The following is a 27,299-nucleotide window of genomic DNA, read 5'->3' as shown; positions in this document are numbered from 1 at the left end:
TCCGGATACGTCAGTAGTGGTCTAAATTATTTACATCCAACATTACAAACTTGTAATAATTTCAAATACTGTTCAGTTAAATAATATGTTAATAAATAAATTTTTTATTACTAAATTAATTAATCCAAAAATAATATTCTTAAACGTGTATTAAAAATTAATATTCACATAGAAAATCATAGGTATTATTATAAATTTACATATAAAAATGCAATACTTATTATTGTAATCTTATAAAATAAGTCTAATAGTAAAAAAAAAGCAGTAAGCTTTATTTATCAAATTTATGTAATATCGGGATAATCATTAGTATATTATATAGTAATATTTTTATGCAATTTATTTTAAAGCAATGTATAGTTTCTTATATTGATACATTAGCTAACAACTAATTTTAATGACAATAAACGATAATTTTCATTTAAAGTATTACTTATTACCTAAATATAGTAATTAATACACTAAACAAACTACATTAGTGCCAAGACATTAAATTCAATATCCCCTCTATTTTATATTGAATTTTTTTTTAATGTATTAATTTAATGTATACGGACGACTTGGTAAATTTATAGAAAAAATTATCAATTAAAAGATACACACAATAAAGATAACAAATAGATGGTAATATTTTTTTTTTTTTTTTTTTTGTACGACAAGAAACGTTCTAGCTTGTTGAAATCTAAAATTATATTTTTATTAAATTTATAAGGGATATGCAGATAAATGTATGTATGTATATATATATATATATATATATATATATATATGCATATAAAACGTGTCGAAACAAGTCATTTACTTTTATTCGTAAGAAGAAAGTCAATTCAATTGCCAACAGATGGCTCAATAATTTCCTGAATTGAAGGTGGCATTATTTTCCTTTATATAAATTTCAGTGGAATAATACGACATGTGATACATAGAGAAATTGCAAGATTCTCAGCTTAATTCATTAATAACTATTCTGTATATCATATAAAATTTCATATTTCTAAAATCATCAACACAAGTGAATACTCGTATCCGCATGCTTTGCACTGGTCTATAAGGGCATCGAATGTACGGTATATTAAGTGATAAGCCCCGCAAACTGAGTTATAACAAAATTTTCTGATTAAATCTTGAATAAACTTGTTTGATGTTTGGTTATTGTGATTGTGTTGCGTATAACAGTATAAAGGGAAAATTAACCAAACAACTTTGTTTTGAATTACAGTTTCAATAATATATGAGTCATGCATGTCGTCACATGGTGCATATATAATTCAATGCAAAGATAAGTTACATATAATTCCTAAGAGATTTGATAAATAATTAATATTCTTCGAAATTTGTCGGCAAATTGCAAATTGCAAAAAAAAAAAAAAAAAAAAATTGATCAATTAAAAAAAGATACAATTCACTGAAGAATGTATTGGCGGTATCTTTGATAGTTAAAAATTTCAATGTATTTATGGAAAATGTATGAAAAAAGGGTGAAATATCCTTAGCTGCAAAATTATAAAAGCGTTGGAAAAGTGAAATGAAAAATTAATTTTCAATAATTAAAATGCCAATGCAAATTCATTAATACGGGGACTCCTATTCGTTGTATGAAAAGAATTTATGTTTATTTATGCATATTTATTTTACGAATAACACGTCATTCTTACATTCAAGTATCAAAATTCAATTAACCATATAACAATATAATTAATTATTAATCAACAAGGTACTAACAAATTTTGGGATAATGTATGCCACTATTTGTTTATTACATTGATGTCTTGAGACAGGCGATTTTTCGATTAATTTTCTTCTAAATTTTCTGTTATGCTAGCATCAGCACAAATACATAACATTACTTTACACAATTGACATATATTTCGCATGCAAGCAAATAAAGTATCGAACAATTATATAATAAAGTCAATAAAATTTGACAATAAGTATATGCGTGTGTAAACATAAATAAATAAATATATATATATATATATATATATATATATATATATGTACTTGTATTAATATGTATATTTATTCGATTTTGTATTATTTATATGCAAAAAATAAAAACTATCTCTGCGTTATTATTATCATATATATTGCTAATAATAATGCAATGTAAATAAATAATTTATTATTAAAGGCGAAAAGTATTAAAAATTAGAGTCTCAGCATTGGAATGTAAGCATACTGTTTATTTAAAAGTCATAAATCGATTCGTTGCAATTTACCGTCGTATTAGTTTTAAAAAACTGGTTTCGATTTAACGGACACAAGAGGTCAAAGAAGCGAAATACTCACATCTAGACATTCTTGTCTTACGCTGGTCGGTTCCTCGGCAACTAGGCAAGTTATTGGCTGGCCCTAAAATATGAGAGTAACGAAGATGAAGCGAGATTAAAGGCGAACGTTAGCGCGAGGGACGGGGGAAAGGGAGTGAGCGCGAGAGGGAAGACAGAGGTAAGAAGAAAAAGGCGAAGAAATAAAGAGTAGTAGAATATCCCCTTATTGAACGAAATCTTGTTGGGCGGGCGGGGAAGGTGAATGAGGGGGGATGGTGGATATGGGGGGGAGGAGGGGAGGGGGAGACGCGTGGTGGGAGGAAGCGAATATTAAAAAGTTTATAAGCGCTTTTCAGATGCAAACGTCAAGAATCATTATTCGCTTTGAATTTTCTTTGGTTTTCTTTTGCTTCACGGGGGGTGTTCTTCCCATCTTCATTTTTAAAGGCATTCTGTTGCCGCACCTTTTGACATTTGCGTAACTAAGTGTTGACCTAAAAATCTGTTTTACTTATAATACTATTAAATAGATGAGAAAAGAAATAGGCCGAGAAAAGAACATGCGAATGTGCTGAGCGAATGGGACGGAATGGAAGTCGTAAGAAAAGACGGAAAATCTTGGTAACACGAAATCACACAAATTCCGCGTACGCGTATTGTTAAGTGTAATTTGTCTCCTTAACCGCAAAATTGAGAAGTCGATATATTTTTTTATCTTTTTTTTTTTATTTTTTTTTTATTTTTTTTTTACGTTTTCCTCGTCGAGACGAAATCCCATTATCTAATTATCGTAATCATAAATTTAATGCATTCTATGCATTTTTAAGTATATCGAAAGTTATTTTTCATTCAATCGAACGATGATACAAACTTTGGAAAAATCAGAAAAATTGTTCGATTTGCTCAACGTATTTTAGGATTAATAATAAAAGCGATTAAATAATTAAATAAAAATACGGACAATCAACATGAATATATAGATAAATATATATAGATAATTTAAGTACAATTAAAAATTCTCTATATACGTTTCTCCCTCTTCCACTTTAGTTCTTCTAGATCTTGGATCTTAGATCTTAGATCTTAGATCGGGGGAAAGTGTCGGTGGACATAAAGATTCGTCCGGTGTTGGAAACGCGCCACTTGTCACAACTGCCGGCGCACATTAATCGACGATTAAGTCGCTGAACGGAAAAAGTTTAAGTGTTGCGCGGGGAAGCGCGGCGAATGCACCACCTCCACCACCACCACCACCACCACCACACCACCTCCGTCGAGAGGAGGACGTCGCGTGTGCGCGGGTTTCCTGCGACGGTGGTAGTGGCGATCGGGGCGGACGGGGATACGTACGCACGAGGGGCGCAAATCGGCGGGACCGGGGGTCGGGCGGGGATTGGTCGGAGACATACCCCCACCACTGTGCCCTCGGTGCCGCCGCCGGGGGACGAATGCGATAAAAGGGCGCCTGCCCTCGTATCAGGCAACAGACCGAGAACTGCCCGCGTTGCCGGTGTACGTTTTCGGTATTCTGTCAATTTTCCATAGTCGTGATTTTTTTGTGGTTTTTTGGAAAAAACCCCGTGTCTAGTGAAGATTTGAATTTGTTCACGTTTGTCCGTCGGCTGCTTATTTCGCGCGATCTCGAATAATCATCTCTCTCACCGTCACAAGCTCTCGCTAAATAACGGAGAGGGAGGATTATAAAGAGAGAGAGAGAGAGAGAGAGAGAGAGAGAAGATGAGAAAGAGACCAAGAGGATAGTGTGCAAATATTATTATTTATCTATATATGTAAACGTGTGTGTTGGATGGAAGATTATCATTACGAAACTATTAAGGCAAAGCACCGATGGATCGTCAAGGCAACTGACATCGACAATAACATTATTCACAGTGCCTGAAAGCCATAATAAAACATTAGAAATATGTTTTGGGAACCCGTATCCGATTCATGTGATGTGTGCCGCTGCACAAGGTAATTTCGAGACGAACAGCGCCTTTACCGTTTCATTTGCATTTCATCTATATACAACTCTCGTTACTCTAATCTCATTATCCATGCAGTAATTATCGCAAGTGCTTACAAAGATTTTTCTCGTGCTTACGCCAATAGTGTGCTTAAAAATTAACAATCTACTGTACATTCAAGGCAGGAGGGGAGGAATTAATCTAAGCTCTATATTAATGCGGGAGTAAAATAGAATGTTCATCGTGTTGTTCTTACACCGTTAATGCGCTTTAGACTGCTGATTCATATAAACACGCGACGACGAGTCGGAAACGAGAGCATATATTTCAAGTCAAGCATTGGTATGTTAAAGAACTTGACAAATTTTGCACATTTTTCACATGCACCAGCGCACATCTATTTTAAGTATGACAAAATTCGATCGATATTGAAAAATTATTTATAAAACTTATAATGTTTGTCGCTCTCGTCGTTTATGGGCTCTGGTAGTGCAGCTATTGCCTTATTCGTTTATCAGCATAGAAGTCTTTCGTCGGGTGGCAATTGTTGCAGATTGACAGTAGCAGGTTTATATAGTACTATGTATTAGGGAAATACAAAGAAGGCTTTGGGCGAATCGTTTGACCTAATGGATTTGGAGAGATGGATCGATCGATGGATAGAGAGTTAGAGAGTTAGAGAGTTAGAGAGTTAGAGAGTTAGAGAGTTAGAGTGATAGAGTGATAGAGTGATATCAAACGACGATGAGGAAGAGGAGTAATGAAATTGCGGGACTTTTCGCTTTTCGGGCCAGGTATCGATTTTCAAAATAAAGAGGCGCCTCTGCAAGAGCGATCGAAAAGACATGGCAGTTTGAAAAAGGTACGAAGCGGGGCGCCACACTGCAACTTCCTCCGTTCGCGGTTTCCTCCCGGAGCTCCGCCCCTCTTCAGTCGCGCGGCAAATGTCAGCCGTGTCGGTTCGCGGTTACATGGGGTCTGCTTAACGTTCGACTTGAGATGATTCGCTTTGACAAAGACCGATGCACTTCTAACGCTAACTGGTCGCCAAACAGTGTTCACCAGGAGGGAGCCGCCACGTAGTCTCGGTACGTCAGTCCTGAAATACTCATTAACAGCCAACGCTCGTCACTTACCGTACATACATGACTTAGTCAAAGAAAAATAGAGCCTTCCCGGGCGTCCCCGCGTACGCCCAGACATCGACGGCCGCTTTGGTAAATAAGGGAGGAGAGCGCCATGTCCCTGTCAACGCTGTCCATTCCATCTTATGGACCGTGGCGAGCTTGGCACCGGGCATCCTGGCGCATCCTCGCCTTCTCGCGGCTAATCACGGCAGCGGATACTTTACCCGCCGGGGCGGGACGACTGATTTTTCCAGCCGCGTGTACGAGATTGTCTAATGAGACGCGTCTCTATTCGTCTGATTATAGGCTGTTCAAAAATGCATTCAAGATCAACGGAACACCGGAGGCCTCGGTGAGGACGTTCGGCTCGTCGTCGTCGGCGCGGGTAAGACGGCTCATCGGCATGGCGTCGGGACGCATGTCCAGCCCGGACCTCGGCTCCCCGTGCGCCAATAGTCAGAACTTGGAGTGCGCCGCCATCTTCAGTCCCAATGTTCAAAACTCGACGCCGCACAAGGTAATTTAAGCGCTAGACGTACCCACATGCGAGTGCGCGCACGCGCATCTCCTCGCTCCTTTCCCGCACTTTTTTTTTTCTTTTTTCTTTTTTTCATTTCACCCTCGTTACATTTATTTATTTTTTCCTCCTCCCTCCGCGCTCATCATTCCCCTGGGATCGACGACTTTATTCAATCAATTTACTATATTCACCCGAGTAATGGAATACCTCATTCAGTATTTGACAAGTTACATGTTTTTATAAACTATACTTTTTTTTTTTTTTTTTTTTTTTTTTTTTTTAATATCAATTTTAACCACTATTCCTTTTGTCATGTCAGGCTATGTTGCTTTGTATATACCCCCATCTGTCTTTGGTACGTCTTTAGCTACGTGCAAGTATCAAACAACGTTATATATTGTTTTGTCCGTACCCCCATTGGTTGGTACGCCCGAGTTTACGATAAGAAACGATAATTACTAATTATTGTAATCCTCGGTAAGTTATAATTGCAATACCATCGAGAAAATAGCAAAGACATTAAACTGCGGAAATTAAAAAAAAAAAAATATCAATAAATAAATAAATAAAAGAAGAAAAATAAGATTCGCTGAATTCGTATCAGGACACGCGCAAATGTCAATTTCGAATGTTGCAATTTTGAAAAACTTATAGCCGATCCCATTGGAAAAGTTTCGTTTTGTTGCCCGGTGTTATGCACCCTCCTTCCCGCCCCTCGCCCCATCTCCCCCGCCTATCCATCAATCCACCATCCACCATGCCCATGGCTGCCGTTCATCACCAACGAGCCGACCCAATGTTTTGCCATTTTCGCAAGCAAGTATTGACCATTGAGACCTCTCTTTCTTACAGTCAGGCGGGCCAAAGTCGGCCAAACCGCGCTTCCCGCTCGAGGAGTTCGACCCCAACAGCCAGGACAGCGGCTACGGCGGTTGCGCCAACTACTCGGACGAGAAATCTGGCAGCCAGTGCAACGCCTTCCAATTCGCCGAGCCCCTCGGCGTCGCCCCCCGGCGGCTTTCTCTCGAGTCCCGCAGTCCCATGAAGTCACCCCTTCGCTCCTCCCCCCAGCGCAATCGGTCCGCACGGCCGGCCCTATTCCGTAGCCTCTCCTCCGGCTACGAGAGCACCGACGATGGCTTCAACGACCTCATCGACATGGAGAGTCTCGACAACGAGCTCACCCGGCTGCCCAACGGGCTCTCGAGCCTCATATCCGGGGACATTGTCGTCGGTGGCCCGGAGAAGCCCACCGTGGGCATGGAGGTTGCCGCGACGACGCCCAAAGCCCCGACTGCCGCGAATAGACCGAACCCGAACCTCCGGCGCTCCCTCTCCCTCTCCCTCTCGCTCAAGTCGGAGCGGCTCCAGGGGCAGGAGGCGCGCGCTGACGGCAGCAGCGGGAGCACCCCGAGCCTCTCCAAGGTGCGCTCCTGCCTCTTCCGCTCGCCCAACGCCAGCTCCTCCGCCGCGAAGCTCTGCTTCGACGAGAATCCACGACGGAGCCACGAGGTCTTCGACGAGAGCCTCGTCGCGACCGGGAGAAAATTTAAGCGGCCAGAGCCGCCGGTCGAGCACTCGCCAACCCTCGTCAAGCGCTCGAGGAAGTGCGCGAGCTTTCAGGACGTGAGCCTGGCATTGAGCCCCGAACCTGCCCTCCTCCAGCGCAGCCACTCCGAGACGGAGGCGCACGCGCACATCAAGTCAGCGATCCACCGAAGTACGACCGACTCGGATCTCACGGGCGACTTTAGTAAGCCCTGCGTCCTGCCGCTCGCCGACGGCCAACACGAGGACCTCAAATCCATCAGCCCCGAGACCCTCTCGAGGCTCATACGGGGCGAATTCGACGACCGGATAAGCGAGTTTAAGATCGTCGACTGCAGGTATCCGTACGAATACGAGGCCGGTCACATCGACGGGGCCCTCAATCTCTTCAGCAAGGAAATGATCGAGAAGTTCCTCCTGGACCCGCTCAAGCACAAGTCCGTTTCGATCGAGCCCGAGAGCCAGAAGCGCAGCATTCTCGTCTTCCACTGCGAGTTCTCGTGGGAGAGGGGTCCAAACCTCTCGAGGTTCCTCCGTAACATTGACCGACAAATGAACAAGGAACGCTACCCGGCCTTGCACTATCCCGAGATTTATCTTCTTCATGGCGGTTATCAAAAGTTCTACAAGGATCAGCGCTGTCTGTGCATGCCCCAGGGCTACAGGCCGATGCGACACCCGGACCACGAGGCGGACCTCCGTCAATTCCGAAGTAAGAGCAAAAGCTGGCAGGGCGAGAAGAGCGGCAGAGCGAACGTCGTCACGGCAAGGGCGAATCTCAAGAGACTCGGCTTTTAATGTTCCACCTCCAGACAGGCCGCTGCCGCCGCCGTTAGCTGTCCGTCATCGCCATCGCCATCGCCATCGCCATCGCCATCGTCATCGTCATCGTCATCGTCATCACCATCGTCATCACCATCACCAATTCCAACTTTACAGCATTATTGCTCAACTAGCACTATCGATCATCCATCGCACACCCGACAACCGCGATCACGTTAATAATGATGATGATGATGATGATGATTTTTAATCGAAACACTGCCGAACCTGCAAGTGTTCACCCTTAGCTTAGACTGCGAACATTGGAGGATATTCGAAGGAGAAAGGCCACTCGCGTTATTTGTCGTATTCTTCGTTGTGCTTGGACCATTCGACAAAATTCGCGCGAGTTTTATGTGCAAATGTAAATGAAATTTATGAACCACGGTCGCAATAGGCGGAGCCTTTAAAGTCGCGCACAAAGCAGCTGGCTTTTTAAACGCTTTAATTTTCGAATTCTGTGCTGTTTATCGCTTCTTTGTTTGTTTTTTGTTGTTTTTTTTTTTTAATATTTTTTTTTTTTTTTTTTTTTTTTTGTTCATTTTTATTTTTGTTTTATCTTGTAAAAACGAAAGAACCGAACTTCCGTGAGATTTAGAGAGAATAGAAAATCGATTGTATTGTTTGAATGATACTTATGTGTGAGTATTTAATGGTTGTCGAATATTTATGTATAGGCGCTAAGGACAGGACGAGGCGAGACTTAAAAGCAAAAAGCGACATAGTCATTTTTTCAGTTCGCTGATTAGCTTATATATACCAAATTATTTTAGGCGCCAGAATAGTCATGAAATTATGAAAATTAATTATATAAATTAAATTCTCTAGAGATTGAAATTGTACTTGAGCACGTCTTTTTCACTCGATATAGAAAAAGAGTCGCATCGATTTTCTCGTTTCTTTCTCAACGGGGTAAATGTCCAAATTACTTTCTTTGAGTTGATGAAATAATAATTACTGTATACTCTAATATACACACGTGTGGACATTTACACCGTTTGATCAATAAATCGATTTCTTTGAGTTCATATAATAATAATTATTGTATACTGTCATATTATACACGTGTATATTGATCAAAAACATGGGAAAAGAAGGTTCGACTTATCCTCTCCCTAAATATGTGCAAAGTAGATTATTATATGTTGTACAAAGCTAAAGCACGCATTATGTGAAATCATAAGCATTAATATAATTTGTCATACAAAATAACTGTCTCTTTATTAATTTTTTACTCCTCGTGTGTTAATAACCCTATGAATTAATTACATTTAGCAATATTAATTTTTATTACCTTATGCTAAACAGTAATTGGTTCCAAAAAAAAAAAAAAAAAAAAAAAAAAAAAACAAACATCGTATGGAAGATAAATAACGATGATTGTTCAATATTCCTCAAGGAGTCTGGTAAATTCATATTTATTCATTAATCACTTCATTATTTTATAAATTCTGGGAGAATTGAATCTCTATCTTGAATCGCGTTGGATCTCTTGCACAAATTTTCAAACTTAATATTAATTTTTTATATCGAATTTTCAGACTTGATCAAAGTGATATTATTAAACAAGAAATTATTCGATTATTTAATAATCTTGCAATGCTTACTATCATTCGCTTCACCACTCACTACCATTCATTCATATTTCATAAAATTGAAAAGCTTTTCATTTTAATGACGGACTTCATCTTATTTGCATTAGTAGTAATTGTAAACGAAGCTTAAAGTCTGTTATTGGCGAGTACCGAGCACGTACCTCTCGTGTAAATTGTCATGGAAATTTATTAGTCTTGTTTCATTTTAACTTTCATCATATTCATTTCGAATTATTTGAATTTCTGATAGGCAAGTGTTGTTGTTTTTTTTTTTTTTTTTTTAACCAGATTTGTCTTCCATAAACAAACAAAACAAAAAAGATATCGTTTTACTAGTTGCAGCTTTGCAGTGACTCGGATATGTTTATATTTTCTGTTGCCGCAAGTAATTGATATATATATATATATATATATGTATGTAATAATTACAAAGAATAAAAACTTTGACAAATTTTAACTTTTAGCCAAACACGGTACTATTAATTTAATTACAACATATAGCTTTTGATTTTTGATTTACATCAAATATATTTATCGTTTTGTATGGTTAACCTTTTCTCTCGACAAAGGTCATGTGATAATAGCCGGTGAATGTAATCGCACTTCTCGAACTTTCTACTTTAAAATTTTATCAAATGCTTTTCTTTTATTAAGGATAATTGAATAGGTAGATCCTTGGAACGTAAAAAATACTTAAGAAATACTTAACAGTAGAACATAGAATTTAAAATTGGTATACTACAAATATGGGCTAACGTTGTTAAAATAATTTGATTTATGAAATTTTCATACAAAACTTAGACGATCCACGATTTCAAAGCAAAATAAAAAAATCAGTTTAAATTCAATAATTTTTTTAATCTATTACTCTTATCCTACCTACATTTCACAATTTTAAATTGTCAACAGCAAGGAGACCTGCAATTAGTATTTGTTCAAGGCTTGTTACGACAATGTCAAAATATTTTGAAGAGTTTGAAATTGTGCCAGATGTGATCGATAAACAACCACCTGCACTCGTAAAGGTAGAATATCCATGCGGTGTTTCTGTAAATATTGGAAAAGAATTGACACCTACGCAAGTTAAGGATCAGCCAACTGTAAAATGGGATGCCGATAACTCAACTTATTATACCCTTTGTATGACAGGTACAATAATTTGATATTGAATTGTAATACTTAATACAAATCAGAAATATGATTCTTAACATAATTATTACAATTGTATTTTACTTCTTATTACTTATGTTGAAATATGTAAGTGACATTATAGCCAATTATAGTACAAATATAATAAATGTAAATGGAATTGTATTATTATGCAAAGATCATTACAACGTTATAGTGTACATTGAATATTAATTAAATTATTTTATTGACAATGTAAAGATTTAAATCTACGGCCATGATGAGCGAGGCATAAAATTTATCAACAATGATTAAATGTTTTTTAATAAAAATTTTCATACAAAGTTTAATTTGAATCAAAGTATAGATTTTAAATAGAAGAGTCCATAGCAGAATAAAATCTTCTTTAATATAAATTTATTATTGTTTAAAATCAATTGGACGTACGTTATAAAGTATAACGTAAGAGGTAGTTTTTCATAGAATTATTATTTGCAACATAAATACAAAACATTTAGAAACATCAAAATATTACACAATATCGATGTATACGATTATTACTTACTATTTAATGAATGTGCATAATGCTATTTGCATGTACGTTGCAAGTAACGTATCTGTATGTAAGTTAATAATTCGTTAAGCATATCTTATATCTTACTATACAGATCCTGATGCACCAAGTCGAAAAGAACCAAAATATCGTGAATGGCATCATTGGCTCGTTACAAATATTCCTGGCGACGAGGTTTCAAAAGGAGATGTTTTATCCGATTACATTGGGTCAGGTCCTCCACCCAATACAGGTCTTCATCGCTATGTTTTTTTGGTATACAAACAGCCAGAGAAATTGAGTTTCAGTGAGAAAAGATTAACAAATCGCAGTGATAAAGGGCGTGGAAATTTTTCAATTAAGAAATTTGCTGAAAAATATAATTTAGGGAGTCCGATTGCTGGCAACATGTACCAAGCCGCTTACGATGATTACGTTCCTACATTGTATAAGCAATTGAAAGAATAAATTTACTCGTAGAAGTGGTTTTTCATTTTCATAAAAGCCAGTTCATTAAATCCCGATTAAAATATTTCATGCGGATTTTTCAGAAATCGTTCAATTATCAAAAGTATAAATAATTAAATTATTTTTACTTCAGTGATATAGAACAGAATTCCAAATTTTTTTCTTTCATTTTTCTTTATTATAAAATCGTTAAAATTAAAAAAATTGCATCTGCATGAAAAATAAAATTTTATAAACATACGATTGTCATTGTCTTTTTTTTTTTGTACGTTCTCACCTACTTTAATTCCATTCCAATTCCAATGATCTTTCCTACACAAAAAATTTCATTTCACTTGAAATACAATTATTAAATATAAGGACATTATTCAGTAATGATCAATCGGATCGCCTGAATTATTATATAATTTTTCCATTCCGAATAATGTTTGATAAGCTAAATTTTACAATAAATAAAATATAATTTGCTACATTACCAATAATGTCAAGATATGTCTGAATGACATTTGCTGTATTGTATATGAGACTAATAACGGATGCGTTTCCGTTAGAAAAATAGACTCTATTAAATAAATTTGATTATTTAATTTTTTTCATATTGCTCTAGAAAAATCATCGCTTTCTTACGTAACAAATAAAGTATAAATATGCCCATTTGTATGGATCGAAGAATAGTCAACCTATTATTGTAAAGGATGAAACTCCTCGTTGCAAGTATGATTTTATTATAAGATTTTATTTAAAATCGACAATCTGTAGAGTACATAAGATTTTATTTCTTTTGAATTATTCATCTTTTATTTCGTAATAATTTTATCTTACTTGATTTTGAAAAAAAAAAAAAAAAAAGCGATACAAACGCACGCACACGCAATTATAAATAAAATGTATAATATGAAGGCCAAATTAATACTTTTAAATACGACAATAAATGTGTATTGAGTATACATAATTTCTATTAAAAAATTAATAATATGATTTCTTTTTTTTTTTTTTTTTTTTTTTTTTTTTTTTTTTTTTTTAATAAAGTTTTTTATCTCTTAATTATTGATACAAATTAATTTTAATTAATATTAACGTTTAAGTATATTGTAAAAAAATTTTTAAAAAATTTATATTTCAAAGATAAAATAAATATTCTAGAAATTCTAAATATGCAGAAAATTGAGATTATAATTGACTTGCCAAGATAGAGGTCTAAAATACCAAAATAGATTATTTATTCTTAGATAACATATACTAGAATAGTATGTTAGATGTAATAGAATCACAATATTTTTCAAAATAGAAAATCATTAAATTTTATATTTAAAATATGAATATATAAAATGCCACTATAATTATAAAATAATTTTAAAATATTATTTTACATGTCGAATAAAAGAAAAAAAAGAAAAAAGAAGAAAAAAAAGAAGAAAAAAAATAATCATTGGAGTTAACACGAATCAAAGAAAATTCCAATATGTCTTGCATTTATAATTTAGCTAATGCATTAAATTTATGTAACTTAGGTCTGCTCCTTTATACGTATACTTTGGCAGAAGATATTCCGGCAGGATTAACTGTTTCTGCTATTGTCCCGGACATCGTGTCCAAAGCACCAAATGAATTACTTTCGGTAAATAAACTGTTGAAATTGAATGTTAAAGCAGCGAGCGTAGATATTAAAAAAAAAAAATAGAATCAAAAACTTCAATTTATGTTTAAATAATTTTTTTTTTAACTATCATTTATCTTTTGCAATTTATTGTTAAAATTTGATATTGTAATACATGTAAGTAGAATATTCAAAATGCATTAGTGGCTTAAACATAAAGAAAGCAAGCGGCAAATTGTTGAAATTATTATTATCTATACTATAAAATATATGTTGTTTCGACAAAATTTCTACAAAATTACTTATCAATATAAAGTGCCATTAATTGCAAGTTAATAAGTAGTAGTATTAGTAGTAGTAGTAGTAAGATGCCGTGTATAATACACTAACGAATTATTATCTAATGTAATGTGCTTCTGTGGTAAAAAGAATAATTAAAAGTATTAATGGGTAATGAGTGATTTGTTTGTAAATCGAGTGAATATATTAACGTCATATATTTAGGTTATTTTTAAATACGGCAATGACAAAGAGAAAAACTTACAATTCGGTGAAGAATTGACTCCGACAATCGTAAAGGATCCTCCAACCATATCATGGCTCGTTGACGATTCTGCTTTCTATACTATTGTTATGATTGGTAGGAAATGATTTATTAAAATATATTTATACTCTACTCGTAGTCATTATGATCCTAACTGAAGTTGGATGATTATCATTATGATAATTTATATACATGATCTTCTTGAACGTTTCATATAATGATTATTAAGATTTTTCATTTAAGCACACAGTTTTACTTTTAATTAACTAAAATGACAAGTCTATATCGCGAAACTTTTATTTTTAACTAATAAATTACATAAGCGGTAAATTTTAACGATTTGCCATTATAATATCTCATATAACGTATAACTTATTCATCGTCTTTGATTTTATTTTTATAATCCATTCAATTGCGATCGTTTGTACAAAGATCGACATAGAAAGAATAAATAATATTAAGACCTCGTGAAATAATACTATATCGCATTATTATTATTATTATCATTATCATTATCATTATTATTATTATTATTATTGTTATTATTATTATTATTATTATTAGCATTATTATTATTATTATTATTATTATTATTATTATTATTATTATTATTATTATTATTATTCATTGATTGGGATTATATTGGGATTGGGGATTTTAAAGCTTAGATAAACAAGAAATTTTTTCACTTATGTAAGTTAAGAATTGAAAATAATTTGAGACGGATATCGCTCTAATATAATATTATAAATTGTATTTGATTTGTAAAGACGTTGTAAGCCTAATGTCTATGCAATGACTAATGACTATCGCACTCAGATCCAGATTCACCGAGTAGTCAGGATCCGAAATTGCAGGAAATGTTGCACTGGCTGGTAGCGAATATTCCTGGTAGCGACATAAGCAAAGGCGAGATAATTGCCGAATACATTGGATCGGCTCCCTCCAAGGACACTGGACTGCACCGTTACGTGCTCCTGGCTTATAAGCAAACAAATAAATTGATCATCGACATGCCGCATATTTCTAACCACGAACGCACTGGGAGACCGAACTTTGTCGTTCGCGATTTTGCTAGGAAATTCAATTTGGGTGAGCCGATAGCAGCCAACATGTTCAAAGCACAATATGACGATTACGTAGACATTCTTCGTAAGCAAATGGGCGAAGCTTGAGATTTAACATTCGTTATAATAGTTTATTTTATGCTGTATATATTTATTATATATTCTTATTCCAAAAGTTTGTTTGAATAAATAGGCAAATACAATTGTACATTGCTCTTAATGATATAATTATACCTTTTTCTTTATATCCTTGTGCTCCCTTTCGTGATACAAATTTGCCAATTGTATTGAAAAGTCAATGTCCCTCTTATTCAATTTTCATTTGACAAAATGATAGTTATCATTTTTGTTTTGTTTTTGTTTTTTTTGTTTTTGTTGTTTTTTTTTTGTTGTTTTTTTGTTGTTTTTTTTATACACATATAAATAGATTCCACAATGTGTATTCTAGAATATCTCGATAAATTAGCAATAATTCTTCTTTCTTTTGGAAGATTTACTTGAATATTATACGATGAGTCTGTCAATATTAACTGTCATCAAATTTACCTATAAAATATTTTTTATTCACCTTTCATAGACACATTTCATCGCGTGAGATTTGTTCTTATCCGTAGGCCATTGGTAAATCAGTAAAAGCATGTGATTTAATGTTACGGATAATATCTTTATATTTAATAAATTATTTGAAACGCTTGCGATTAGTTAACACCGAATAAAAGTTGATAGTTTTACAATTTTAAATTAAAAATCTGTCGCATTTAAAGTAGTGTAAGTATCTATAAAATTCAAATTCATTTGAGCCGGGAAGGAAAATCAATTTTTATCATAAAAAACTATATAGTTCATCGAAAAATTATGAAATTCACAGGATTTAAAATTTAAGTACTTCATACATGTGATATAATTTTATTTTCACTTATTACTATTTTGACAATTGATTGTAATATGCATATTTATAGTTATAATTGATAATAATAATAAGCTTATTAAAAATGTATAAATAGTGTCCATTATATCAGTAAATATTGGCGTTTCAATAAATTCTCTAATAAAATATTAAATAATATAATTGAATTGAAGCTCTTATTGAAATATTATTTAAGAATTTTGAATTACAGTTAAATGTAAATATAAGCGGTAAAATTATTTTTCAAATTGCCAGAATTTCTCTAGGTTTTTGATATATGCCATTATAATGAATATTTTTTTTTTTATTTAAATACACGTTTAACGTCTGTCTTATTTAGTAAGTTATAAGTTGTTTTTAATTTCAATATTTGCAAAATTATTAGTATTAGAGATCATTTGTTTTACAAACTATTTTATCAAATAAGGAACATTAATATTGAATAAACATTAATTGTTCAAACACTGCGTTTAGAAATAAAAAAAATTATTTCTTTACATTTATATTAAGAAAATACAGTAATTATCCTTAGTAGATATTCCTTTATCCCTATTTTATATCTTATATCTTTAATTTTATTAGGATAGCAAGGATGATATATCGTCTAATGCGATTGTTTTTTTTTTTTTTTTTTTTTTTTTTTTTTTTTTTTACAATCAAATACTAATGTAGCATATTTTTAAATAAATATTTTTAATTTATTTGTTGTAATACTTAAAAGAGACTCAAATCCACAAGTCCTTGATCGCATTTAATTATATTTCTTTTTCTTTTATCTTAACAATCACTTTAGAATATAAAAACATTAACCTTTTAATGTTATAGCGTCGTCATTCCACTCATGATGACGTCATAGGCGAACGTACTCGTACAAGTTTTGTTCGTCGAGAGAAATCGGTCGCAGTTTACGGTACGACATCGAAGAAAGATGAGATTATTGACGACAGGTGAGAGTTTCGTTGTATTATATTCTTCTTTCCATACTCCTCCCAAGCTATACCTTCGATTATTCTAATAAATCATGTGAAATTGTTACAAAAAAATCGTTTTTTTGATTATTAAAGATTTAAAATTATATTTTTATAAACGTTTAAATATCAATTCAATTCATTTTTTTTTAGGAATTATTTTTATGGTAGCGGGTGTTGTCGTAGCTGATGTTGCATCGGAATTCAAAGCAGCAAAAATTGATCCAGACATTATAGACAAAGTTCCAAATGAATCAATCGATGTATTATTAACTAGACATAATATATTTTGCAATTTAAAACAATAATTTATCGAATTAACAATTGCGATATTAATAATTAATCATTTATCGGTATAGATCAAGTATGGAAAGAAGGAGATAAAGTTGGGAGATGAAATAACCCCAACAGAATCGAAAGACATACCAGAGGTTCATTATAAGCACGAAGGCGGTGTTTTATATACGCTTGTTATGACAGGTAATATTTTTTTTTTTTATTAAAAATTTGCATTGTAATTAATTTTGACATTACTAAGCTCGGTAAATTGAATCTCAGTTCTTTTTTTCTCTTAATGATATTTCAAGAATATGAGAATAGACGAAATTAAATTGACGTTTGCTAATTATTTCCAAGTTATTATTTGTGATTAGTAATTCCTATAACAGAATATAACAATAGAATCATTTAAAAATTAAAAGAAAAAAGATGAAAAAAAAACCTAACAATAGACTTGTACATTCAAAATAAAATGGATAATTAAAACTTCAAGTAAACGTGTTTTCGAAATCGTATATGACCGGTTTCTAGAAAGCAAAAGATATCAATTTTTATTGTTTTCTTTATAATCATTGGTCACTATTTTGAAAGAAATTAATCTAATTCGTTGCCAACATGCGATCATATAGTATTAACATAGTTACACCCTTTCGTTAATGAAAATATCAATAATAATGCGTTGACGCTCGACTTCGAGTGGCAAAAATTGTAACATTTCGATGGTCTTATAATTTCTTATGACCTTATATCGCTATGCAAAGCTTCGGCCACTTTCACCGAGAAACAGGTTTCTCCTTTTCGCTCGCGTTTCCTTTGCACCGACAAGTATTTATCTTTTAGACGTTTTTCAGGATTTAAAATGCACAGATAAGATTCGGAAATATCCTACACAAATCGTCGAACTTTATCCTTCTATAATATTAAAATCAAATAAAATCTTAGTATAAATGTTTAGTGTAGGAATATAACAACATCATCTAGTCTCGATGTCTGTTATTATTTAAAGAGAGAGAGAGAGAGAGAGAGAGAGAGAGAGAGAGAGAGAGAAAACTGTCATTTGGTGAATATTTATTCAATACATTTATTTATACAATATTTTAATTTGTATAAAAATTTGTATCGATCGTCAAATCAATATCCAAAGCTTGGTAATATGTATAAATATTTTGATCCCCTCCCTTTTTACTCCATCCATAACATTATTAGAACTGTCAGAATTTCTAAAATTCACATTGTTAAAGATCCAGATATTCCAGTACGTGGTTATAATAGAGAATGGCAACATTGGGTTGTCGGAAATATTCCGGAAGATAAAGTACCCAAAGGAGAAGTACTGACTGAATATATTGGACCAGCGCCTCCAAAGAACACCGGTTTACATCGTTATGTGTTTTTACTTTTTAAGCAAAATCAAGGCTCCATAACGTTTGACGAAAGGCGCATAGGAAACAGGTGCCATTCAATAATTTCTTTCACTCCTTATATAACTATTCGCTAAATTTAATTGATGAACATTACTTTTTTGCGTAATAAATTTCATTAACTATGAAGCTTTTTTTTCACATCCTTATATTATATATATATATATATATATATATATATATATATATATATATATAATTTTGCTATGTAATAATTACTTTTATAATATTTAATGTGAATTTATAATTTTTAAGGGATAAAAGAAGAAATCGATTCTCCGTGAAGAAATTTGCTGAGAAATATAATTTAGAGGGGCCAATTGCTGGAAACTTCATGAAAGCTCAATACGATGATTACGTTCCAATTGCTCATAAACAAATTGGCATATATTAAGTAATAATATCTTAATATATAACTGTAATTTAATACCATTATATTATGAAAGTCTTTCAATTAATCTTACATTAGCTGATTTGTAAAATTGTAATTCGATCGAAGCGTTTTATTCGATATAAATAAAATTTTATATGTTTATAATGCTTAGAGAATTATTATTTTCTTTACTTTTAAGTTTTGCCAATAATGAGAAAAAACTTTAATTTCATTATACATATGTACATATGAAAATTCAACATCGTACAAACGAAGCGTTTTATCTCCCAAGTTTTAAATAAAAAATTTAAAACAATTCTATAAAGAAGTAAGTAATGAAGTAGGTCAAATGATTGATACTTAATTAAAAGCGAAGAAAGAAGCACTTGACTTCTGGATTAATACAGACTTTTAAGTATAATATATGCGCTCGCGCATATATATATATATATATATAGTAATTAAACCGATAAAAATCACGAGAGTCGAAAGATTAATGTTTACAAAGACGACACAATATTATTTGTTGATCATTGAACGGGCGGCGGGAGCGCAATTAGCAAAGAGCCGCATTGTTGGAGAAATCGTGAGTGTGTCGTAATTTAAAAATGCACGAAAGCAGGTACTGGGCATGCGTAAAAAGCAGGAAGAACTGCGCGCTTGTCACGTGATCAGTTATATGACTTCCATGACGAAGAGAGATATTCGTTGTTTCGTTGATGACGGTGACATAAAAGTCGAACCATTAGCATTGAAGAATCGGAGAAGAGTCGTAAGTAAATTACAGTATGACATATGTAGATCATGCGTATGTATCGTATAAACTTACTCTATCGTACTTTTATAATGATGAGATTTCGTTTTATTTGCAGTTATATGGCAGCTAAGGTAGAAGCAAGAAGCTACTATGGCTGTGACGTTCGCCATTTTGGCATGGCGTCAACCTTAAAGCGTCAACCGATGTAAATCAACGGTCATTTCAAGCTATGGTCACGTTTACGTGTTGCTGTAGCTCAAATTACGATTTGTTTGAAATACTGACAAGCTAAAATGAGTACTTTTTAATTCCTCTTTAAATAATTATTAAAGGTAATAATTTGGACAATGGGCATAATAAGCAGGAGTGAAATTGAAATTAGGTTTAATTTGCTTACCATACTTTAATTTCAGAAATAACATAGTTTTAACTAATTTGGCAAAAATGAAGTTAAAGAAAATATTAGAAACGAGTTTTACTTTACAGCCCAAAGAACCAAATCAAAAGCTTGAAATATATAAATGTAAATATTGTGGGCAGACTTATGCACGTCATATAACACGAATGAGCGTGCATTTACTTAAGTGCAGTGGCTGTCCGGGTGCAGTGAGAGAGTTGCTTGAAGAAAAAGTTAAAGCTAAAATTCTGGAGTCGTCCAAACATGGATTTAATAAGAAGGGACAAGTGAGGAATCTTAAAAAGATTCTGGAGGAAAATTTTGTCCTGCAGCCGCGAAATGGAACCCAAAAGCTGGATATTTTTAAATGTAAACATTGCGAACAGAAGTACGCACGTAACGCATCCAGAATGAGCTTGCACTTACAAAAGTGTTCGGACTGTCCAGAAGAAGTCAAGGATTATCTTGAAATGAATGTTAAAGAAAATATTGTTCATAAGGTGTGCAGAAAGTTGATACCGAAAAAATTGTTGGAAAGTAGTTTTATATTGCAGCCAAAGGAACCAAATCAAAAGCTCCAGACATTTAAATGTAAATACTGTGGACAAATATATGCGAGACACTCTACGAGAATGAGTATGCATTTACAAAAATGTATAGGATGTCCGGGAACTATAAAAGAATCGCTTTTAGAGACTGCAAAATTTAAAAGGGAGCAGCGCAGAAACGAGCTAAATTTGAAGAGAAGAAATTCGGAGAGCGAAGAAGCAATGAGCGAGGACGAAAATAATTTCGGCACGATTCAGGTGCCCTCGGAGAACGTATACTTTAATGACTCAGCGAATGAAAATAACTTTATCGACAGAATGTCGAAGCAAAGGCAAAAGTATTGCGAAGAGTTACTCGCAAAGGCAATTTATGCTTCTAATGCACCAGTCAGCATTGTAGATAACGATCATTGGCGTACGTTGCTCAATACTTTGAGTCCAGCTTTTCAATTACCGACTCAGCAGCAGCTTTCAACGTGCCTGCTCGAAAGAACATACGAAAATGTCAAAAAGAGCGTTGATCAAAAAGTAAGGGACGCGGTTTCGATAGGATTGCAATGTAGTTATAGGTCGAATGCAAGAAACGAAGGAATTATTCATTTTGTGTTAAGTACACCGGATCCCGTGCTTTATAAATCAATTTCATTATCTACAAATGTAGAGGATGAAAACTTGTATCTAGAGAAGATAAGTGAAGTGATCGATGAAGTTGGTGCCGAAAGAGTTTTAGGTGTTTGCTTGGACAGTATATCAACTTGCGAAAATCTTTGGGAACTACTGCAGCAGAAATACGAAGAGCACAATATTTCATTTTACAATTGTTCTTCGCAGACTTTAAATCATTTACTTAAAGATATGTCCGAATTGCCAGTTATTAGCGTTTTGTTAAAGAATGCTTCGAGTATTGTGAAGGAAATAAAACAATCGCATGTATTGTCGTCGTTATTGAGCGAGGCTCAAAAAGCTTCTACCGAGAAGAATCAGAATATTCTGTCACTGAAATTGCCAGGGATAAAGAGGTGGAATCCTTCTTTAATGTGCCTAGACAGTTTGCTCGAAAATAAAGACAATTTGCAATATCTTGCCTTCTCATCGAAAGGCGATAAGTACATAAGCAAGGTAACAAAAGAATTAATTTCAGACGAGGAGTTTTGGGCAAAAATAAACAGTTACATTAAGCTCATTAGACCAATTATTAAGTGGATTGCACATTTAGATGACGAGGAAGCAAAAATTAGCGAAGTTCCTGAAATATTTGTCGATTTGGAGCAACACTTTATCACAGAATTTCAAGAACCTTCGCTTATACTTTTATCGATTGAAGAATCCGATCAGATTTTAAAACGATTCAAAACACTATCCTCCACAGTACTACAGCCAATACATTTTGCTGCAAATATATTAAATCCCTTATTCAAAGGTGAACATCTAAGTTCGTCCGAATTTGTTCAAGGAACAGAAATTATAAGTAAATTATCAATAAAATTTGGAATGCCAGAGGACGATATACTTATTGATTTAGCAAATTATAATTCCGGCAAAGGAGTGTGGAGTGTAAATTTCGTTAAAAAATCAATAGCTCTGATGCCTCCATCTACTTGGTGGAAAGGATTTTTCAAAAATTCTTTTTTAACTAAAGTGGCAGCTTCTATTTTAGATCTTCCAAGTACGTCAATAGCAACTACCGATAGGTCGAACAAAAGAAATTCTTTGAAAGACGATCCTACTGGAAAAATCATGTACATAAGCCAGAACCTTAGATTATTAGATCCTAAAAGAAACGATAAAAATAACAAATATCAAGAAGACTCTCAGGAAAGAATCGAAGAAGAATTCATGATCGAAGACATCGAAGTTTATAACGAAGACATTGAAGAAGTTCTTGTCGAAGATCCCGAGCAGACCATCGAGGAAGCAGAAGTTATTACTGGTGATTCGGAAGAAATACGCGAAGAAGCTAACGAAGAGCAAAATACTGGATTATATATTCAGATTGTTAATGATGCAGGTGAAACATTCTATGTACAACAAAGTGTTCCATTATAAAAATAATCTTATTGTACTTGACATTATCATGATAATGAATTCTTTTAAGGAAAAATCACATCATTCATAATTTTAGATTACTATTTTTTATTATAGTAATAAACAATAGGCAATTTAATGTATTTATAATAAAATATTCAAATAATGAAAATGTTTAATCATTGGTACCTTAAAATAAAGTAATTTTGGATGAGAATTCGTCAATTTTAATCCTTTAATGCGTCATTTCTCGTATTGACTTAAACGGCCCACTGACGAAGAACGTATTATGACGTCCGTTTAGCCTTGAGTAATCTCAATTCCATTGTTGCTTGTATCGATGCTGTAGGTGCATGCACATGTTTAAATGACCATGCTAACCTAGTTTATATATATCGAGGAAAGTTGTTTAAATAAGATAATTTAAAAATGGGATTTGTTAAACAAGACGTCCATCGGCCAGGTGTTTATAAGAAATCAAACAAATTACATAAAACTGGAAGGCATCGAAGTAAAGGCTCTATTTCAAATGATTCTCGAGGTATATATTACTTTAAATTTTTCTATATAAAAATACTATATTATTTAAAACTTCATAGTTGCAATAGCTAAATCATTTACGTTATTCGATAAAATGGCTATTTTAAAATTAATTTAAGGAACATATATTCCCTTTATTACATACAAAGCAGACTAGAGGCTATGACTGTAGTCCAATGTTTAATATTGTAATGTCATTTTTTACATAGATAAGTGAATATTATTGAATATTAATTGAGCAGTGTATTATTAATGTAGGTAATGTATCTGTTAAGAAACTCTCGAAACATATTAAAAAAGAACTTGGCAAAGAGGCTCGCCGAAATCAGCTTCAACAAATTCGTTCAAATAAACGTGATGAAGTTCTGAAAAAGAAACGAAGTTTATATGGCCTGCAAAGTCCACCGATTCTTATCGCAGTAGTTGCTTTACAAGAAGATTTAAATGTAGATGGTATTGTAAATTTATTAGTAAGTGCAGATGAAAATGCAATTGTCAAAAACAGTTTGTGCGCTACTCACATCGGGTAATTTAAAGCTTATTACATTTTCCTTGATGGTATTTTCTTTTATTTAAGCAATGATATCTTAACTATTAATATTTAACAGTATACCAAAATTTAAGCAACGTTTTTCAATTGTCGTACCTCCTGTTGGTAATATTTTTGCAACTTTAGACTATGTGAAAGTAGCCAATATCGTATTATTTGTTACATCCGCATCGAATGCATCTGATAAAAGTCAAGATAACAATGTTCTGGATTCATGGGGAGAAGAAATTATTCAATCGATAATTTCTCAAGGAATGCCATCGCCCATTCTTGTAGTAACGGATACGGAAAGCTTGTCCATCAAGGTTCGTTATTAATTTAATTATACTTATCTATCTACAATCAATTTTCCATTTAATTATTTATATTTTATTATTATGTAGAAAAGACATGATTATAAACAGAATGTTCAAAAAACAATGTTTAAGTGGCTGCCAGAAGAGAAGGTAATGACTCTTGATAAAGCGGCAGACGCATTGAATCTTTTAAGACGAGCTGGTTCTCAAAAGCAAAAAGACATTACTTACAGAAATAAAAGATCGTACCTCTTAGCGGAAGATGTTAAATTTAATCTAAATAATAATGTAAGAAAAATGTTTAAAAAATGTTAATTAAAATGGGGAAATTATCAAAATTATGTAAAATCTTGTTAGGAGTCACCAAATGATTTTGGAATATTAGAAGTATCTGGATATTTGCAAGGATTACCTTTATCAGTGAATGGCTTAGTTCATTTATCAGGTTTTGGAGATTATCAAATGTCTCGTATTATCGAATCTAAGGATCCTTTCTCATTGGACTTACGTAAGGAAGATTCGCAAAAAAATATAACAGAAGCAAACGTTGCTGTTGCCGATCCGTCTAAACAAGTAAGTTTCTAGAAAATTAATAATTTGTCACTGACTCAGCGGCAACTTGATTGATTATTGTTCTTGTTTGTTGTAGGAGTCGTTAATGTCTGAAAATATACCTGATCCAATGGATGCAGAGCAAACTTGGCCAACCGAGGAAGAATTAGCCATGGCAAAAGTGAACCAAACAAAGAAGATCGTTAAATTTGTACCCAAGGGTACATCGGAATATCAAGCAGCTTGGATTCCTGATGAGGATGGAGGTTAGTTTGTTGTTTTTACTTAATTATTATATACCCTAATAATTTTAACTATATGTTTGTTTTACTTTATGTCCCATAGAAGAGTATAATGACGATGAGGAGGAATTTGATGATGATAGAATGACCGTCGATGATGCTAAATCTGAAGAAAATAGTGATGTAGAAGCCGAAGACAAGGAAGAGTATGAAACTATAACTATTTCCGAAGTTCCAAATGAACAACAGTATGATGAGAACATTAATCTACAAGAAGAAAAAGAAGCGATAATAAAGTTCAAAGGCAAATTATAAATATTGATTTTTGATAAACCGATGTGTAATCTAATAATTTTGTTTTAATTGCTAATTTTTAGAAGCTAAATTGGATTCTGAATTTCCTGATGAAGTTGATACACCACAAGATATATTAGCCAGAGTTCGATTTCAGAAATATCGAGGTTTAAAATCATTTCGCACAACTTTTTGGGATAAAAAAGAAAACTTACCGTACGATTATGGAAGAATATTTCAATTTCAAAATTATGATCGCACTCGTAGACGTATTTTTAAAGAGCGAGAAAATTTATTGGATGTGCAGGTATATTTTATCCTTTATATATGTATTTTATATAATTTATGAATTGCTTAGTCGTCAAGCACTAATTATATCGATTTATTTAGCCGGGATCGTACGTTACAGTTCACATAAACGGTATTAGTAAAGAATTGTACGAAGCTTATACAAGTAAATTTAATCACCCGTTAATATTATGCGGTATTTTGGAAAATGAGCATAAAATGTCTGTATTAAATCTTCGATTAAAGCGTACAATTAATAGTAAAATTCCTATTAAATCAAAAGAACGTCTTGTTTTCCAATGTGGATTCAGAAAATTTACAGCATGTCCCATTTTCAGTGAACATACTAATGGAAATAAACATAAGGTATGTATTATTTACCATAAATAAATAAATAAATAATAATAATAATGGGAATTTAATTATTTAAGTATGAAAGGTTCTTTCAACCAAATACCGTTATAGTCGCTACAATTTATGCTCCAATCACATTCCCACCTTGTCCGGTTTTATGCTATCTGAAGAAAAGTGACGGAAGCTTGGTACGTTTAATATTTTGCATACCGTGACCTCATTGAAATATCAAAATGTTATTAATTAAACGTATAATAATAAATTAGGAATTAATCGCTACCGGCAGTCTTCTGTCGATTAATCCCGAAAGACTCGTGATTAAAAGAATTATTTTAAGTGGACATCCATTAAAAATCCATAAACGCTCAGCTGTAATAAGATTTATGTTCTTTGATCGAGAAGACATAAGATGGTTTAAACCTGTGAAACTACGAACTAAATGCGGACGTAAAGGGCACATTAAAGAGCCATTAGGTATTTATATGTTTTTACTAGTAATTTAACAAACATACGTGTGCTGTGTTTATAATTTTTTTAAATGTAATTTAAATGTATAGGAACTCATGGACATATGAAGTGCATCTTTGACGGGCAATTAAAATCTCAAGATACAGTTTTAATGAATCTTTACAAAAGAGTTTATCCAAAATGGAATTATGAACCCATATTATTAACATTTAATACAAATAAAGCACCACCGACTGTTGTGAAAATGGAGTAAAGTTAAATGCAGAAGTATGTATTATGTATATGATTTTTTTTTTTTTTTTTTTTTTTTTTTTTTATGAAAATGTATTGTGTATTGATTGATACATGAAAATTTGTAACAAATTTAGATTTATAATTGATTTAATTCATAAATACGTTTATGCCATATCAATACTATTCATTTACATGACCTTTCATTGACAAAATTCTACACGAATGATAATTTGCACAAGCAATTGTATATTTAAAGAAAATTGTTCGGATGAATCGTTAGAAGTGAATTTGCTTTACAAATAAGTATATTATGCTTCATCACAGCATCATATCCTTCTTAGACGTATCCTTCCCATAAGTCGATATACACATTTCTTTAGTGTAGATAAAAACTGCTGTACAGTCTAAGACTATCTAGAAAACATTATTAATTTATAGTATGCACTTATTTACATCGTCTCGACAAATTATGATAATTGGCATTACTCTTTCAGTTATACACTTTTTAAATATTTAATTTTAGCAAAAAAAATAATTTACTTAAAAATTAAAAACAATAAAAAAAAAAGTATTTTATCAGACAAGTTAAAATTGTAAACG

General features: G+C 33.0%; 6 protein-coding genes across 9 annotated transcripts in view; all 6 read left to right on the top strand.

Annotated features, from left to right (window-relative positions):
* LOC105359717 (M-phase inducer phosphatase) overlaps nt 1-8,255 on the top strand; it is a 112,627-nt gene extending 104,372 nt beyond the window's left edge. For 2 of the 3 annotated variants that reach the window (XM_011496369.1, XM_011496368.1), the window contains 2 exons: nt 5,671-5,881; nt 6,737-8,255. In XM_011496369.1, the coding sequence (XP_011494671.1) occupies nt 5,671-5,881; nt 6,737-8,230 (1,705 nt within the window). In that variant the 3' untranslated portion in view covers nt 8,231-8,255. Of the gene's footprint in view, nt 1-4,096; nt 4,245-5,670; nt 5,882-6,736 lie in introns of those variants that run through there. The other variant, XM_011496370.1, reaches the window with a different exon arrangement.
* A 1,883-nt stretch (nt 8,256-10,138) lies between these two features.
* Nucleotides 10,139-12,155, top strand: LOC105359716 (protein D3-like). Of its 2 annotated transcripts, none has more exons than XM_011496365.1 (3): nt 10,139-10,234; nt 10,759-10,998; nt 11,646-12,155. In XM_011496365.1, the coding sequence occupies exons 1-3, from the start codon at nt 10,210-10,212 to the stop codon at nt 11,996-11,998; spliced, it is 618 nt and encodes a 205-aa protein (XP_011494667.1). In that variant the 5' UTR covers nt 10,139-10,209; the 3' UTR covers nt 11,999-12,155. The 2 variants fall into 2 exon arrangements, with proteins under 2 accessions (XP_011494667.1, XP_011494669.1); XM_011496367.1 differs by lacking the exon at nt 10,139-10,234 and adding an exon at nt 10,436-10,531.
* A 1,305-nt stretch (nt 12,156-13,460) lies between these two features.
* Nucleotides 13,461-15,344, top strand: LOC105360003 (protein D3-like). The gene is made up of 3 exons (XM_011496773.1): nt 13,461-13,616; nt 14,100-14,235; nt 14,959-15,344. The coding sequence occupies exons 1-3, from the start codon at nt 13,461-13,463 to the stop codon at nt 15,312-15,314; spliced, it is 648 nt and encodes a 215-aa protein (XP_011495075.1). The 3' UTR covers nt 15,315-15,344.
* Nucleotides 15,345-16,972: 1,628 nt separating this feature from the next.
* LOC105359715 (protein D2) lies at nt 16,973-19,218 on the top strand. The gene is made up of 5 exons (XM_011496364.1): nt 16,973-17,060; nt 17,235-17,344; nt 17,441-17,561; nt 18,602-18,812; nt 19,037-19,218. The coding sequence occupies exons 1-5, from the start codon at nt 17,042-17,044 to the stop codon at nt 19,173-19,175; spliced, it is 600 nt and encodes a 199-aa protein (XP_011494666.1). The 5' UTR covers nt 16,973-17,041; the 3' UTR covers nt 19,176-19,218.
* A 476-nt stretch (nt 19,219-19,694) lies between these two features.
* LOC105359714 (uncharacterized) lies at nt 19,695-22,986 on the top strand. Its single transcript, XM_011496363.1, has 3 exons — nt 19,695-19,926; nt 20,027-20,243; nt 20,325-22,986. Exon 3 carries the CDS (start codon nt 20,356-20,358, stop codon nt 22,900-22,902), a length of 2,547 nt encoding a protein of 848 aa, XP_011494665.1. The 5' UTR covers nt 19,695-19,926; nt 20,027-20,243; nt 20,325-20,355; the 3' UTR covers nt 22,903-22,986.
* Nucleotides 22,987-23,276: 290 nt separating this feature from the next.
* Tsr1 (Tsr1 ribosome assembly factor) lies at nt 23,277-26,769 on the top strand. Its single transcript, XM_011496362.1, has 12 exons — nt 23,277-23,422; nt 23,680-23,947; nt 24,030-24,276; nt 24,355-24,555; nt 24,625-24,840; nt 24,917-25,085; nt 25,165-25,365; nt 25,439-25,662; nt 25,746-26,009; nt 26,075-26,185; nt 26,264-26,471; nt 26,555-26,769. The coding sequence occupies exons 1-12, from the start codon at nt 23,311-23,313 to the stop codon at nt 26,716-26,718; spliced, it is 2,385 nt and encodes a 794-aa protein (XP_011494664.1). The 5' UTR covers nt 23,277-23,310; the 3' UTR covers nt 26,719-26,769.
* The last annotated feature ends 530 nt before the right edge of the window (nt 26,770-27,299 follow it).

Source organism: Ceratosolen solmsi, unplaced genomic scaffold (genome assembly GCF_000503995.2).
Source record: "Ceratosolen solmsi marchali unplaced genomic scaffold, CerSol_1.0 scaffold29, whole genome shotgun sequence".
In the NCBI taxonomy this organism is placed as follows: domain Eukaryota; kingdom Metazoa; phylum Arthropoda; class Insecta; order Hymenoptera; family Agaonidae; genus Ceratosolen; species Ceratosolen solmsi.
This window is presented reverse-complemented; position numbering and strand designations above follow the sequence as displayed.